At 41.6% G+C, this 14490-nt stretch overlaps 2 protein-coding genes across 2 annotated transcripts; one reads left to right on the forward strand and one right to left on the reverse strand.

Annotated features, from left to right (window-relative positions):
- The first annotated feature begins 850 nt into the window (after positions 1-850).
- Positions 851-6165, forward strand: fam219ab (family with sequence similarity 219 member Ab). The gene is made up of 6 exons (XM_030737208.1): positions 851-1092; positions 2301-2400; positions 3954-4059; positions 4718-4798; positions 4895-4949; positions 5975-6165. Exons 1-6 carry the CDS (start codon positions 1015-1017, stop codon positions 6131-6133), a joined length of 579 nt encoding a protein of 192 aa, XP_030593068.1. The 5' UTR covers positions 851-1014; the 3' UTR covers positions 6134-6165.
- A 2066-nt stretch (positions 6166-8231) lies between these two features.
- Positions 8232-12441, reverse strand: LOC115785506 (Krueppel-like factor 9). Its single transcript, XM_030737206.1, has 2 exons — positions 11631-12441; positions 8232-10240 (listed from the first exon to the last, which is right to left on the reverse strand). The coding sequence occupies exons 1-2, from the start codon at positions 12025-12027 to the stop codon at positions 9960-9962; spliced, it is 678 nt and encodes a 225-aa protein (XP_030593066.1). The 5' UTR covers positions 12028-12441; the 3' UTR covers positions 8232-9959.
- Between the last annotated feature and the right edge of the window lie 2049 nt (positions 12442-14490).

Below are 14490 nucleotides of genomic sequence, written 5' to 3' on the forward strand. Positions count from 1 at the left end.
GGGGAAATAATAATAATATGTAAGTTCTTTTAGTTCCACTCACAAATGCTCAAGCATTAACAGAACCACACCTTAATTGTGGTATGTTTGGGGGCATGAGCTGTTCACTCTGAACATGTTTTCCTCTTTCTATCGTTCAAAAGAGGTTGTTTTTGTGTTTTAAGACAAAGAACTTTTTCCCCACATTTCACAGTTTCATTTTTCAAGCTCCAGATGTGCATTTTTCCATTTGAGTAGGAAACATAAACATTTTGGAAGGTTTTCTAAACTGCAGTGCAGTCAGAAATTCCACAAGACCAGTGTCCAGCTGTCTCCTGCTCATTTTTGTTTGTAAATGAAGACAAGCCTCGTCATTTTGGAAAACCTTTCTGATTTTTTTTCTTCTACTCTTGCAGGGTAACCTCTTTACTCTTTACACTACATACTGACATCCAACTCCACCTCCATTTAAATGGCAGCTGTTCGAATATATGTAAATATTAATTCTGTAAAAATAGCCATAAATTCACTGGATTAAAAATGAAAGTATTTAATTATTGAAAAGTGGCCCAGTAGACTTATTAAAGAAGGAAAAGTGCTAATAGTTAAACTCAAGCAAGTTGTGCTTAAGCATATCTATTTCTAGCAAAAACTGAATGTATAATAAGAAGAGGGAGAAATGAGAACAAATAACTTCACAAATAGGCAAATATTGTGTAGGAAGTCCCTCGCATGATCCTTCAATATGATTGCACAATTTGTTGGGGAACATACTAACCCTCTTTAGAAGGCCCTCTTGGGTCCCCGCACCCTATCTTGGGATGCCATACCCGGAAGTGGGTGGTGGAGTCACCGTCATCCCACTGGTCACACCATCGCCGACATACTGCTTGCTGGGATGTAGTTCTCCACCGGAAAACTACAAATATTGTTAGAAATCTGAGACCGCTTACAATCTCGGCAGGAACTCGTCGGAACGACGCGTTACCATCGTTTAGTTTGTAGGAGAAGGGAGCGAAGAGGCGCGTTGCCAAAATGATGGAAGAAATAGATAGATTTCAAGTGCCGAGTGCTGTACAGGAGGCGGAGATGCAGGCTGAGATGCAGCCGCTGGTAAGTCCGATAAATAGTATGTTATCTGCTGGAAATGACCGGCAGGAATTTGTCTGTTTTTCTTTTTAAAGCGAAATTATAACTGCGGGATACTTGTGTACTGTTTGAGGCCTGCCATTCATAAATTGAGATCCCGACAAATCCATCACCTGCCATGTGTAATATTGCTTGATATAGATTGCCATTAGAGCATTTTCAGCAAGTTTTCCGTTTGCTTTCACGGGGTAAAATGTTAAAATGGCCATGTAATACTCGAGGGAACTTGGATTTGCTCACAAACAAGCGTTTTTGTTGCTCGGTGTAACGCAAGCAGCGTCCGGTCTGCTGCGCAGCATCCGTCATGTCTGGCGAAAACAAGCATCCCATCCCAACACTGCTGCTGCATCCTCAGCATCCATGCAGCAAGTTGCTCCGGCTTCGACGAAAAACCCATTTCATAGCCTATTAATCGGCTGCGTCTGGTCCGCGTGCCGAATGAAGTGCATTTATATGGCAGGCTAGACCTGCCCATTTTGACTGACACCTCATTCGGCCAATAATGTTAAGAAATGGGTTTCCCAGAGCCAATAATACTCAGAGGGTGTCACGTAGCTTTGTCAGGTGATTTGGTGCAGCCAGTTACATGATTGGCCGAATGACGTGTCAATAAAAATGGGAGGGTCTAGCCTGCCATATAAAAGGGACTACAAACGGCCCGTCACCGGGCCCTTGCCAGTTAAGGGGCTACACCTTCGTCTTTAGATAAACATTACTGTCAACGTTTTAGCGGAGCGCTCCGTGGCCTGTAGCGGGGCCCAGGGTTACTGCAGCCTGCAGGGCGGCCTCTGCTGCCCGCCGTCGGGGCCGCAAGGGTACCAGACTAGACCTAAAGCAATCTGACCTGCTGTCTCCAGATGTCCCCACACCTCAAGTCACCACCATGGCTCGTGTGGCCATTGTTTCTTAAATCTTTTCTGCCGCTTACCTTTGCTCTGTGGTTGTAAGATAGATATTTTTAGGAGCGCTGGCAGTCCTGAAAAGATCCCAGAACAACACACAGAACAACAAGATCCCAGAGCAAATAAGTATTTTGCCTTCACTCTTTATTAAATGTTTATTCCTGTTGCCTAGGTATGGTGGGTGTTATTGTGCGTTACAAAATGACATTCATTATTCATCTCTGCCTCAGTAATGCACATATCTGCACATCCTTCACTATTTGTGTCCAGGACCCAGCCTCATCCACAGCTTCAGAGGCAGACTCAGACACCAGAGAGGGGGAGCCTGTCACTATAAACTACAAGCCTTCACCCTTGCAGATGAAAATAGGTGAGTAAGAGATGCAGTTTTTACTGCAGGCCAAGTGTCTGTCTGTGGATGTCAGAGTATTATTTGATTGCCTGTAAAACACAAACTGGTGCATAGACAGAGATAGTAAAGGAACATATATACAGACTGTATGGCTGTACTGGGGCATTTTAATTAATGGCAGAAGAATGGCAGTAGAATGGATGAAATTAATTTTTTCTTGATATGTTGCTAAGTAAAAACTACTGTGGTTACTAATAGGGCTGCGGATACAGATTATTCTCATCATTCATTATTCTGTTAATTATGTTGAGAATCCAGCAATCATTTAGTCTGTCATTTTTAGCCAAATATCAATTGCATGTTCCCAGAACCCATGTGATGACCTCAAGGGAGGAAATAATACTCACGCTGGCCTCTTTCATCTCTTGTTTTCATGAAAAGCCACAGTCCTTAAAGATTCGCTTCAGCACCTTGGACAGAGTCCAGTGGTGCGCAGGAGTACTTGGGTTTTTTTTTATTTGTTTGTTTGTTTGTTTTTTACACTTGTTGCTACTATACATTTACTCAGAGCCAAAAATATCTAAGAATTAGTAAACTGTTCTGTAATTCAGAGCTCTTTTTTTGGGGGGCGGGGTTTATGCCATCATCTACTGTGGAAGTTTATGTCATGTTCACAGCTACAGTTATGTCAACATTATCGATATCTGTTTTCTCTCATGCATCTAAATGTCACTTTAAAACTCTTTTCTGTGCCATTAGCTACAATTAGATGCATCATTTCCTGGTGTAGATACCTCACAGCAGGAAGGGTCAGGTTTCAAAAATACTGGTGAGCCAGGCCTTTCCATGTGGAGTGTGCATGTTCTCCCTGTGACTGCATAGATCAAATGGTTATTCTAAATTGGCAGTAGGAGAAGGTGTTAGTGTGCAGCGTTGTCTGTCTCTCTGGATTAGCCCTGTGAGGAACTTGCAACTGTCCAAGGTGTGCTCTTCCTCTCATGTGATGTCAGCTGGGCTAGGGCTTAGCCTCCCCTACAACACTAGTTTGATAAGAAAGTTAAGAAAATGGATTTATGTTCTAATGTTTTAGATTTTACTTCAATAGTAGCATTACTTTAATACACAAACCAGGGAGAAAAAGGAAGGTTAGAATTTATGATGCCATTTGCAAAGTTTCTGAATGTATTGTTTGTGCTCTGAATTGTAATATATTAAGCAAATTTAACAGCCCTCTAAGTTCTCACAGCAACAATCAGCGTTCTCTGGTCAGCTGATCGCTGAAGCAAATCTCTTCAGTCAGCAGAAACTGATCTGCCCTGAAGTCACATCTCGTACTCCGCTGCAAAGCTTACCAAAACTTTGCCTTGTTAAGTAAGAAAAAGCATCTCAGTCTTCCCAAAGTAAAGATTGACTTAGTTTATAATTCAGCTAAATCAGGTCATCACACCTGATTGTCACAAGTGTGCCTAACATTCACTGAAGTATTACTTGCACCACCATTAGCTAAACATTATTCTATCATTGAAATCTAAACCTTTATGTGTTTACCTGTTTCTGTGTCCCTTGCACAGAGAAACAGAGAGAACTGGCTAGGAAGGGCTCACTGAAGAATGGCAACACTGTAGGTAGTCCGGTCAACCAGCAGCCCAAGAAGAACAATGTCATGGCCAGAACACGGTAAGAAGTGAGCAGTCTGATCTTGGGTTAGTGGAGAAAAAAAGAGAAAGACTTCTCTTGGCTCCCTTTATCTTCCAGGAAGTGTAAATAACATGATCTGCTCAGTGATACACTGAATCTAAATGTTTACAAGCAAATCAGCAAACCACATACACTGTGATTTGCTTGATGAAAGACATCAGTATGATGTAATCATGTGACTGTACCAGCTCTAAGTATAGGAATACTGTAAAATCTGTAATGATCCAACGTGAAGTGACATACAGTGAACAAACAAAACAATACAAATTAAGAAACAAATTAAGTGTGGCAGTACAAATGTAGAAATTCAGCTCATTTTGTTCTTTCGAAACGTGCTGTGTGTGGGGAAAATGTGGTTTAAGGCTGTACAAAAAAATTGTTGTATTGATGTAGGGTTTGGAAAATATCTGGAGTTAGAAATTATACCGCTTTCATGCTTCTCTTATTCTAGTGATTCAGCTGTGACGCTGCCTCCAGGCCCACTTTTCATTTCTTTCAACATCTCTGCCAGTCCTGTTTTTACTCACTTTTCACTGTTTGTTAAACTGTTTTCCCTCCTTTGCCTCTTCCTCTCTTACACCCACTTTCTGCTCCTGATCCCCCCCCTGCCCCCTTTCTCTCTTTTCCCTCAATGCAGGTTGGTAGTTCCCAATAAAGGCTATTCCTCTTTAGACCAGAGCCCAGATGAGAAACCCTTGGTGGCTCTAGATACAGACAGGTGAACATGCAAACATATGTCTATTTTTCCAACTTGAGAAGCACATAAACAAACATTTATGATATTAATATAGTAACCTGTGTTTTTCTGTTTCAGTGATGATGATTTTGACATGTCTAGATACTCATCATCAGGATACTCTTCGGCCGAGGTGAGATCTTGTGCTTGAGCAGATATCAGTGCATCTTTTTCTTTCCCACATATTTACTTCATTTTCCATACTTACCAAGAGGCTAAATGTTAGGCCTTACAAGGCGGTCTTAAAGCTATCCGTGGTATTGGCGGTAGGCATGTGCTTTCCCTGCAAGTGCGTAATTACACTGCAGATACATCTGCCCACAAATGTCTATTAGACACAAAGCTGGATACAAATGAAATGTGATATCTGCATGTCTGCTCCTGCAAATCTTGTTTGTAACGCTGTTGCCATTATAAGTGCAAATCGCAGACGCATTCTCATACTTATAACCTGTCTGTGACAAGTCCAAGCTTGTGGGTTTTGTAGGATGTTTTTTACAAGTGCTCAGATCTTAATGCCAACATGCTGTCACAAATAGCTAATACACATTACATTTTTTTAACAGTTATTTTCTCTCTTAGTTCTAACACAGTGGGTCAACAAAGTTTGGGTGTTGTGTTGTGTTGTGCGTGGCATTGATGGAGCATGGAACAGTTTATAGATCAAATGAAAAGACTTTTTGTGCAAACAAAGGAATTATTCTAATGAAAAAAAAAATCACAGCAGGGACGGTAGTTATCACGCTCAAGTGATGATGCTTCCAGCCATCTGTGAAAGTGCCCGATCTCACTTTGCCATGGTTACCACTCGAACTTTAAGCCAGTCTAAATCACGAGCACGGACAGTCCTAATGTTTTTATGCTATACTGTATATTGGCTTAATCTAATCTGAATTATGATTTACGATTGATTTACAATAACCATGCCTTTCTTTTGCTTTCCCTTTATTATACCCGCCTGTCCTCATGTGCTAATTGGAATTTTACTTTCCTCTAACCCATGTGTTTCCAACTATTACACAATTTGCACAGTCATTTCTTTATGAGCAGTGTACTTATGAACCAGCCAATGAGGTGGAAGATGTATTGTGAAATGGGAAAAAGTTGGTAAATGATGCTCTAACCCATCAATCTTTCTGTCGGGCCTCTCATTTTCAGCAAATCAATCAAGATCTGAACATTCAGCTGCTGAAAGATGGTTACCGCCTAGATGAAATCCCCGATGATGAGGACCTGGATCTGATCCCACCCAAATCAGTCAACCCTACCTGCATGTGCTGCCAGGCAACCTCCTCTACTACCTGTCAAATACAGTAACCCTGCCTCTCTGACCCCCCCCCCCCCCCCTCCCCCTCCCCTGCTCTTTTCCACACATCATGAGCTCCCCTGCCCTCCCGTCTTTATCTGCTGTGAGTTTACTTCACCATGCGAGTGGTGACAGAGAGACCTTGGTAGAATATTGTAAGTGCTATGATGATATTGACAACAGCAAATATTCAAATTACCTTATAAAAACCTTGGTTTAAAAATCTAGGAGAACGAACGTGTTTGAAATTAATCATTATGTATTTAAAACATTAGTAAACTGGTGGTTTCCTCCTATGGTAGGACGTGCACTTGTGTTTGAGAGCTCTTCTCCTAGTCAACATGATCTAACATAACACACTGATAAAAGCTGGCAGAAACGAAAGGTTTGTCTGATGCTCCAAAGTGATTTGAGTTTCCCTGAAGAATAAGAAACATTATCATTACTGACTCAGCTGTTCTGCTTACCTGAATTCTGAGTTGCATTTTTTTCTATTTTTTTTTTTCTATTTTTTTATTTTTATGCTTAATTTTTTTAACCCGAGGGATCATTATGATTGAATGTGTTGATGTTCAGATATTTGGGAGGTGGGGTAGAAGTTTGATTCTCCAAACAGAGGATACTGTATCCGTTGTACTGTAAGGGGTTAATATGTAGCACAGGCCAAGTCATTAGGCTCATTTACACCACCTTCAACACTTTTACTCTCATTGCCTAAATGGCTAGAGATGTGGCATCAGAGTTTAGGGCTGAATGTATGAACATGAATAGCTGAGGAACAAACTGCATGAAGAGCATCTGATTGAGTACCTGAATGGTAAATAATGAGCAAGTAGCTTTTTGCACCCCAATTATTTTGTGCACACTCAGACACTACCGTTGTTGCATTGTTTTGATTTTGCATATTTTATTTCTTAATTTTTTGGTGGCCCTTACCTGTGTACAGTTTCCTGCAGAGCAGTGAAAATTAACTGTGTAAAAAGGGAAGATTACATATCATTTCTTGCGCCAACCCTCCAACACCACACTCACGTGATTCCTGTGTTATTAAGGCCAAAGGAATTGGAGGGATCTCTCAGCCTGGTCTTTTATTTACCTTTTCTCAGTGTCACAGAACCTGATGATCACTGGACACTCCCTCCTTCCCATTTCTGTGTTAGTGCCACAGATCCTTAGGAGAACACACAGGTTCACACACCAGAGGGGTGTACTACGAAGTGAGCTGAATTGGTTACTGAGCTTAAAGTCAGAGATTTCATTGTTACAAAGGTGGCTCTCTTTTCACCCGTGGTAAATATTGCTGAACGCATAACCTGCTTCAGAGCCCGAAGCAGGAAGCCCGAGTTAACAAAGGCAGCTAACGACCACTGTCATGGGGTTTTAGGTTTTGTTAAGCCAGCTAACACAAAAAAACCCTGGCTATGTTGAATTTGCTTTATGGTACACCCCTTAGAGAGACTTCTGACACACACACACACACACACACACCACACACACACACACACACACACATATGCATGCATACAATGCCAAAATAATAAGTGAGATGGCATCGATTTCTCTTTTGATCAACAGGATGGAAATCATTTTGTAATTGCAACATCAAGGATCGTTGACTTGGAGCACTAATGTCCTTCATTTACGACCCTCTCTCCTCTAAATCAGCTGTTTATTTGCAATTAGAGTATGCCTTAAGTACAGAGAAATTAAAACGATGTCTGTGTTCATGCCATCTTGATTTAGTTTTATTTGAAGAGCATTTGCTGTCAAAGAAGTTATGCTTTTTTTTTTTCTTTTTACATTTAGACACAAGTGATTTTGACTGTTTTTCTTTGGTTTTCTTTTAAACAATTTTCTTGTATTGTAAACACTTCCATTACAGTATTTAACAATGTTATTGTTATGTGCAGTGTATGAAGATAATAAATAAACTAAATGCAAATGGAACACTGCCTGTTCTGCCCTGTTATTCATAATAATATTATTCATAATTTATTACATAATAATGAATGTATAATGACCTAAGAGTGTAAGATGTGAAAAAATGAGAAGTATGCAAATCTTTAGAAAGGAAAAAAAAAAAGTATAATTTTAATGTTAAAACTTTTGAGCAATAATTATTACATAGCTATGTGTATTGCAATAGCATGGGATTTGCATTGACAGTCCCTGATTACAGTACAGTAGCATCAGAAGTAACGGCTTCAACCTGAAAGGCACCAACATCCAATCACAGTCATCATAATGCCAGAAAAGAAAGAAAACATAGCATTTCACTTCACAAATGTACATAGTTTGTATTTTACAAGCTACAGACTGTATTTGAACATTTGAATGCATCGTGTGACAAGTATGAAAGAAAACTAATGACATCAATAATGAATCTGGCTCCTGCAGTGACTTAATAAGACCTCTCATTCCATCTGTAATATAAAAGATTCCCAGACAAATAAAACATACATTGTACCAAAGAAATACATACAAACATGCTACATGATGGAATTCATTGGCTCACATTCAAATTAATCACGAAAGCACTCCTCAAATGGTAGGACAAACAATACGATTTTTTTTTTTAAAAGGACTCTGTGCTGTGAAAAATGTTGTGCTTCCATGTCAACACCAGGGGGTGTAATTTTAGGTCGTGTGACCACACATCATATTATTCCCTGATAAAATGCAGTCCAACCAAAACTGGCACTCTTGGCATTTATAGACAGTCGTTGAGCTTTAAAGTATTAATGAACAGCAACATAAAGAATCTGACGACATTAATTCAGGTAGTATTGAAAATGTAGAAATTCCCCTCTGCCACCAAACCATCGAAAGGCACGCACTTTTACTAAACATAAATCACTGTGGTTAGAACACTTGTCCCGTGTTTCAACAGCAAGTGAACAAGTTACCACTTTATCTTCTAAAAGGTTTTACCCTGTCATGTTTTCAAGCACTGCAAAGAAACAACACAAATGTTGAGATTCACTTGTGTATTATGGGCTTGCTAAGGTACTATAAAGGTATATTCATGTATATATTTGCAACATATGCATTTCAACACAGGAAACCCAATGCTTATACCTACAAGCTCATAGCACACCTGATTACACCTGAAGTCCATAACAAAATATGTGAAATTAAATAAACAGGCTCTATATTTCTCTGTATTATAGCTTTTCTTATTACTCTCTAATAACATGTAACTACACTAAAGTGAGTATCTCACCAGTCTGAACTTTGTTTACTCTATTTACATGATAATACTGCTGTGTTGTACATTTGCATTATCCTGGGCTGAAAAGCAACTGTTCAAGTGTGCATAAGTCTATGTGTGCAATAATGACATTCATTAAAGGACTATTTCTAGAACTTATTGGCGCACTAGGCTATCAGTCACAAACTTGCAGACTTGCATTCTTGTACTTCTCTTCATTTGCAAGTGAAGTCTGCGATGCAAAGTGAACTCATGTAGTGTTTTTGAAAAACTGTATATCTACGTGGATTCCACTTGGATGGCAGATTGTTTTAGAAAAAAAAAAGTTTGACAACACACAATAAAATAATTACAAATTGCAAAATAACTGGACCTCCGTGAAATAACCCTTAATGAATAAGAATCACCTCAAGGAATAAGAAGAGAAGTTCTAGTGTGATTACAGTCAGGTTTGTGTTGTATGCAGTTGTTACATGTGTAGTAAACTCTGAATCGCAGTCTGGCTGGTTGTCTGGCTCGATATGATTTGTATAAAGTTACAGATGCCACATGCGGGTGTGTCTGTGTTTGTGTATGTATGTGCTGCATGTACCTTCATGCGTACATGTACAGTATGTGGGTGTGTCTCACACCCCGGTGGGGCTTAGGTCTCCAGAATCAGAGGAAGACACAGACACGGAGCAGCGCCGTCTCTTGGCCACGCTGGAGTCCTGGAGCATGCTAGGATGAAAGCCTGGATGTCGCCGGGCGTGCTTCTTCAGGTGGTCGCTCCTCATGAAGCACTTGTCACACATCGGACAGTTGAAGCGCTTCTCGCCCGTGTGCGTGCGATAGTGACGCGTGAGCTCGTCCGATCGAGAGAACTTCTTGCCGCAGCCTGCCCAGGTACACTCAAAGGGACGCTCACCTGAGGAAACACACCCAGTTTATTACACAGCAATCATATTAATCTATCCAAACCACTGTATTTTCTTAATAAACTTTACTTCCTCACTGCAAAATCAACAATGTTACAATTAAGATTGCTCAATTTAAGAGCCAACTCTTGCCTGGTGAAATCTGATACGAGACATATTTTGAGTTTGCTGCAGTCTATTTGCTGTGTATGAACAAATATTTACAAAAAGTTATTCAAACCCCCCCCCCCCCCCCCCCCCGCCCCCCCAAAAAAAACAAAGAAAGAAACAAACAAACAAATAAAGAAATGACCCCACAGAGGTCAAAGTCAGTTTCCTCTGGCAACTGTTTTGCATTTGCACAAGTACCAGTATTCCTGTAAGAGAGTGTGAATAACAGAAAAAAACGAAGTGGATGAAAAGCTACTGCAATAAGAAGAAACAATAATAATTAAAGTAATTGCAAACATTTCCAAGACTAATCAAGTGTGAGGAGGAGGAGGGTGAAAATAAGACAGAGGGAGGTCTGGAGCAAATCTAGGACCTGTATAAACAGTATTACTACGAACAACATGTCGATTTCTGAGCTGTCAGTCGAGATAACCCCGAGGTGAAAAAGGGCACACTACCCCCAATCCCTCTTCCACGTGCTGAGCAGAACCACATGTCAGCTCTTGTTTACAACCCCACGCGAGAGGAGTGGAGGTGGATGACGTATGAGGAAATGGTGGTGCAGTGTGGGTTACCTCCGTACAAGAACATGTGAGGACAACACTGTCGCAGTGACCTGCATGTGAATCAGAAGCCAATCTTTGAGTCGGCAGATGTTGTTACGCTGTTACTCGCTGCCAGTACTCTATGTATGACGAGTGATGGCATGAACCGCGGCTAGAAGCAAAATTATTAGAGGCTCTATTAGGATGACGTGATGTCCCACGCTCGCTCCAGCGTCATTTATTATAACTCAACAATCTAGCTTCACAAATATGGCAGTCCGCACGTGGTGTTTACCCAAGCTCGCACTCTAGCCGCGTGTCCAGAGGACGTTAAAATACAGCTTTTTTTTTTTTTTTTTTTTCCTGACACCCGCCTCCTCTTCCTTCGCCACCTCTCATCCAGCCGCTGGTCCAATATGGTCCGTTGAGTCACACCTCCAAACAGGCGACCATGAGACCGCCTTTCCTATAATCTGTTTTTGCACAAACACGTGGTCACTCCCCTAAGGTCACGCAACACGGGTCACAGACTTAGTCTGAAATGTAAATTGCCCATGAAATCATAACTTGTTTTCCGTACCCAAATAACAGAACAATCTTACATCAGAAATTAAAAAAAGGCCAGAAGTTTCGTAGGCGTGTCACCTAAGCACCCAGCAGACCCCCACCCCAAACACACACTCACCGGTATGGACCCGAAGATGGGCTTTAAGGTGGGACGACTTCCCGTACATCTTCCCACAGTCAGGAAAGGGGCAGCAGTGTCTCTTCTCGGAAGACGGCTGTCTCACCGCGGCATTCTTGTTCCGGGGACGTTTGGCTTGGTTGACCGGAGAGCCGCGGCTGTCCCCCCCGTTCAGCCAACTCCCCCGCTCCGCCTTCTCCTGCGTGCCGGCCTCGCTGCCCCCGAGACATCTGCTGGCTCCAGCGCTGACGGCGTTGGGATTGTATTTGTTCAAGTCCAGTAAAATTCTCGCCACCATCAGTAAAGTCCTGTTTTCTTGGCTCTCTTTCAGTACGTCCTCTGTCCGCCCCGGTGGTCGGTTGGGGACGCAGTCTGCAGAGACATCGACCTCCGACATCACGAGCCCCGAAGCAGAGCCGGGAGGAGAAAAGAAAACAATGTATCTAGAAAGGCGAATAAAAACTATCCGGTAAAACGGATACAGTAGTCAGTCGGCAGTCCTCCCAGGAAACATGCGGTTAATCATCCACACGTGTCGTCTTCAATGTGACTACTCCGCACAGATTGCGTTTTCTTGTTGAGGTTGCAGGGCGGATAAATAAACGCCCCACTCAGGAAAACCTAACTGTCCGTCGGTTCCTCCTTTCTCTTTCTTCCTCTAGATCCTTCTAACGAACGAATCAAAAACACAGCGTTTACCGACAGAGGTATTGTGTCCGCCTTTCTGTGCACTCCCACACACGCGTCAACTTGTCCTATTTTACTGAGAGCAGCACTTAGTTCAACTCCAAGAAACAATTTCGCGGAATCCCACGGTGTCATAATTAAACTGGGCTGTGATTGGCTGAGAAGAAACGTGACTCGCTTTTGGGGGACTGTCTGTTGACCAGAGTGAGTGATGAGACCCAGAACAAATCCCAGGCTAGGATTGGTGAAAGGTGGGCAAAGCCACACTGATGTTACTTTCAGGGACTTAATATGAATGGGAAATATGGATGTTAGAGTGTAAAACAAATAATATGTCTAAATAGGTTGTTATTGTAGATGTAGGAAAATTGTGGTTAAAAAATGTTAATATCAGAGACTTTGTGTCACTGTTTTAAAAGCCCAACCCTCAATGATTTTGGACACTAAATAAATGAAATGAAAGCATTAATCAAAAGGCTTTTGCAGTTTCAGCCAGTTTACTAACAGTGGTGGTGGTGGCATTAAGAAAATTTTGTTGTCTGAATCTAAAGTTTTGAAACTAATAAACAGGGTCCTGCCATCTTTTCTGGGTGATGCATTTGCTGATCCATTCATCAGTGATTCCACTTAGTTTTACCTGTGTAATGTGGAGAGAAAGGAATTAACCATGTATTTCAGTCTCACGATTGCTTCTCTAACATTCAAACCTTACATGTTCCTTGACTGCTTAAAAACTGTCATTTCCTATCATACACAATGACAAACAACATGCTTTAAAAGATGACACAAAAATCTGCATTGTGAAGGGAGAGACATTTTATTTTATTTTATTTTATGCTGACCAAACAATCCACTGTGGGCTGTTAGCTGATATCAGATCTTGCCTTGTGTCCCATTTTGACAGCCATGGATTAGTTCTAAATTAACACAACCCTAAAACGCCGCACTCTTCAGTGAACTCTTGCAGCTCTTGTGATCTTGCAAATTCATTTGGACAACAGCAAGTGTTTTTCTTTCCTGTGCATTCAACGAAACAACGAAAGGTGTGTACGTCCAAGTAAATGTTAACTTAGACTATCTACATAAAAAAAAAAGGTAGATAACAGGTGAAAGGTAGGTGATATATTTTTGTGCAAGAGCAGCCAGCCCATTTAAAAATGAAATAAGACTGCTGTAGTTAAAAAAAAAAAAAAAGTGCAGTGGGTGGTTCACTCATAGTCAAAGTTCCTAGAAAATCCTCAGGTTAGGGGGTGCAGGGGTTGAGCAATGCAGGCTCTTGACAGTTTTCGCTGACATGAACTTTGTAGACAGGGGTTGGACACATGTTCTTCCTTGGTCTTGTGTTTGTTTACCCACACAGGGAGATTTTGTCCTTCCTTTTTTGTAGGACAGAACCCAGAGTCCTCAAAATATGGGTCTGTACTTTGCCCAGTGACAAACACGGTTTATGCTGATGTGACCCTTGATACTATTGTATACATACTAAGTTGGTAGTTTTTCGCAACGTAAATATCTGCAAAAATACGTCATTCATTTTAAACTTATTTCTTCTCTTTCTTCTCACTGGTGGCCAAACAGATCAGATTCTTATGTCCCGCGTTCAATCAATATGAGAAACAAGGGTTATAGGGTGTAGGATTCAAGCCCACTGCAACAGAAATAACACGAAGTTCTACTTTCTGCTCCCCAGAGTTAAACTCTTCAAGGACTTTTCGCTCTTTTCCAGGATCGCCCCATGCTGGAACTCCGCCCAACTCTGCTCTAGCAGAACCCCCAGATTTCCAGGAAAAAAAAAATCTGGTTGAAACTAGGGTCTTGGCCGAACGAGTATAGTCTCTGCAGCCACCCTCCCATTCCTCCTGCAGCAGAGCTGTAAACATTTCTGGGGAAGAGGAGGCGCTTCCTCGGCTGCCGCAGTTACTGCTCCCCGCTTCCTTTTGCACAAACGTGCAAGAGTTCAATAGTGCACGGTGCATCTGGGTCATGTTGTTGCGATGACATGTACGGCGATTGCAGTAAAGGTTGTTTTTAAGAGTGTGGGCGCGTGCGTGCGATGTAACTGAGAGGAGGAGGGCGCGCGCATAATCTCAGTACAAAATGTTCTCTTCCACGTGCGGAGTATGAGCTGACGCACCACTGCTGGCCCGCTCCGTTGTGTTAATATAGGCTACCC

Source organism: Archocentrus centrarchus, chromosome 9 (assembly GCF_007364275.1).
Source record: "Archocentrus centrarchus isolate MPI-CPG fArcCen1 chromosome 9, fArcCen1, whole genome shotgun sequence".
Classification (NCBI taxonomy): domain Eukaryota; kingdom Metazoa; phylum Chordata; class Actinopteri; order Cichliformes; family Cichlidae; genus Archocentrus; species Archocentrus centrarchus.

Bases quoted from the DNA above. Each gene is read 5' to 3' on its own strand.
- LOC115785506 (XM_030737206.1), bottom strand. From the start codon at position 12,027: ATGTCGGAGGTCGATGTCTCTGCAGACTGCGTCCCCAACCGACCACCG. The intron at 10,241-11,630 runs GTGAGTGTGTGT...GTGTTTCCTCAG, and splicing joins CCATCTTCGGGTCCATACCG to GTGAGCGTCCCTTTGAGTGT.
- fam219ab (XM_030737208.1), top strand. From the start codon at position 1,015: ATGATGGAAGAAATAGATAGATTTCAAGTGCCGAGTGCTGTACAGGAG. The intron at 2,401-3,953 runs GTGAGTAAGAGA...TCCCTTGCACAG, and splicing joins ACCCTTGCAGATGAAAATAG to AGAAACAGAGAGAACTGGCT. The intron at 4,799-4,894 runs GTGAACATGCAA...TTTCTGTTTCAG, and splicing joins GTGGCTCTAGATACAGACAG to TGATGATGATTTTGACATGT.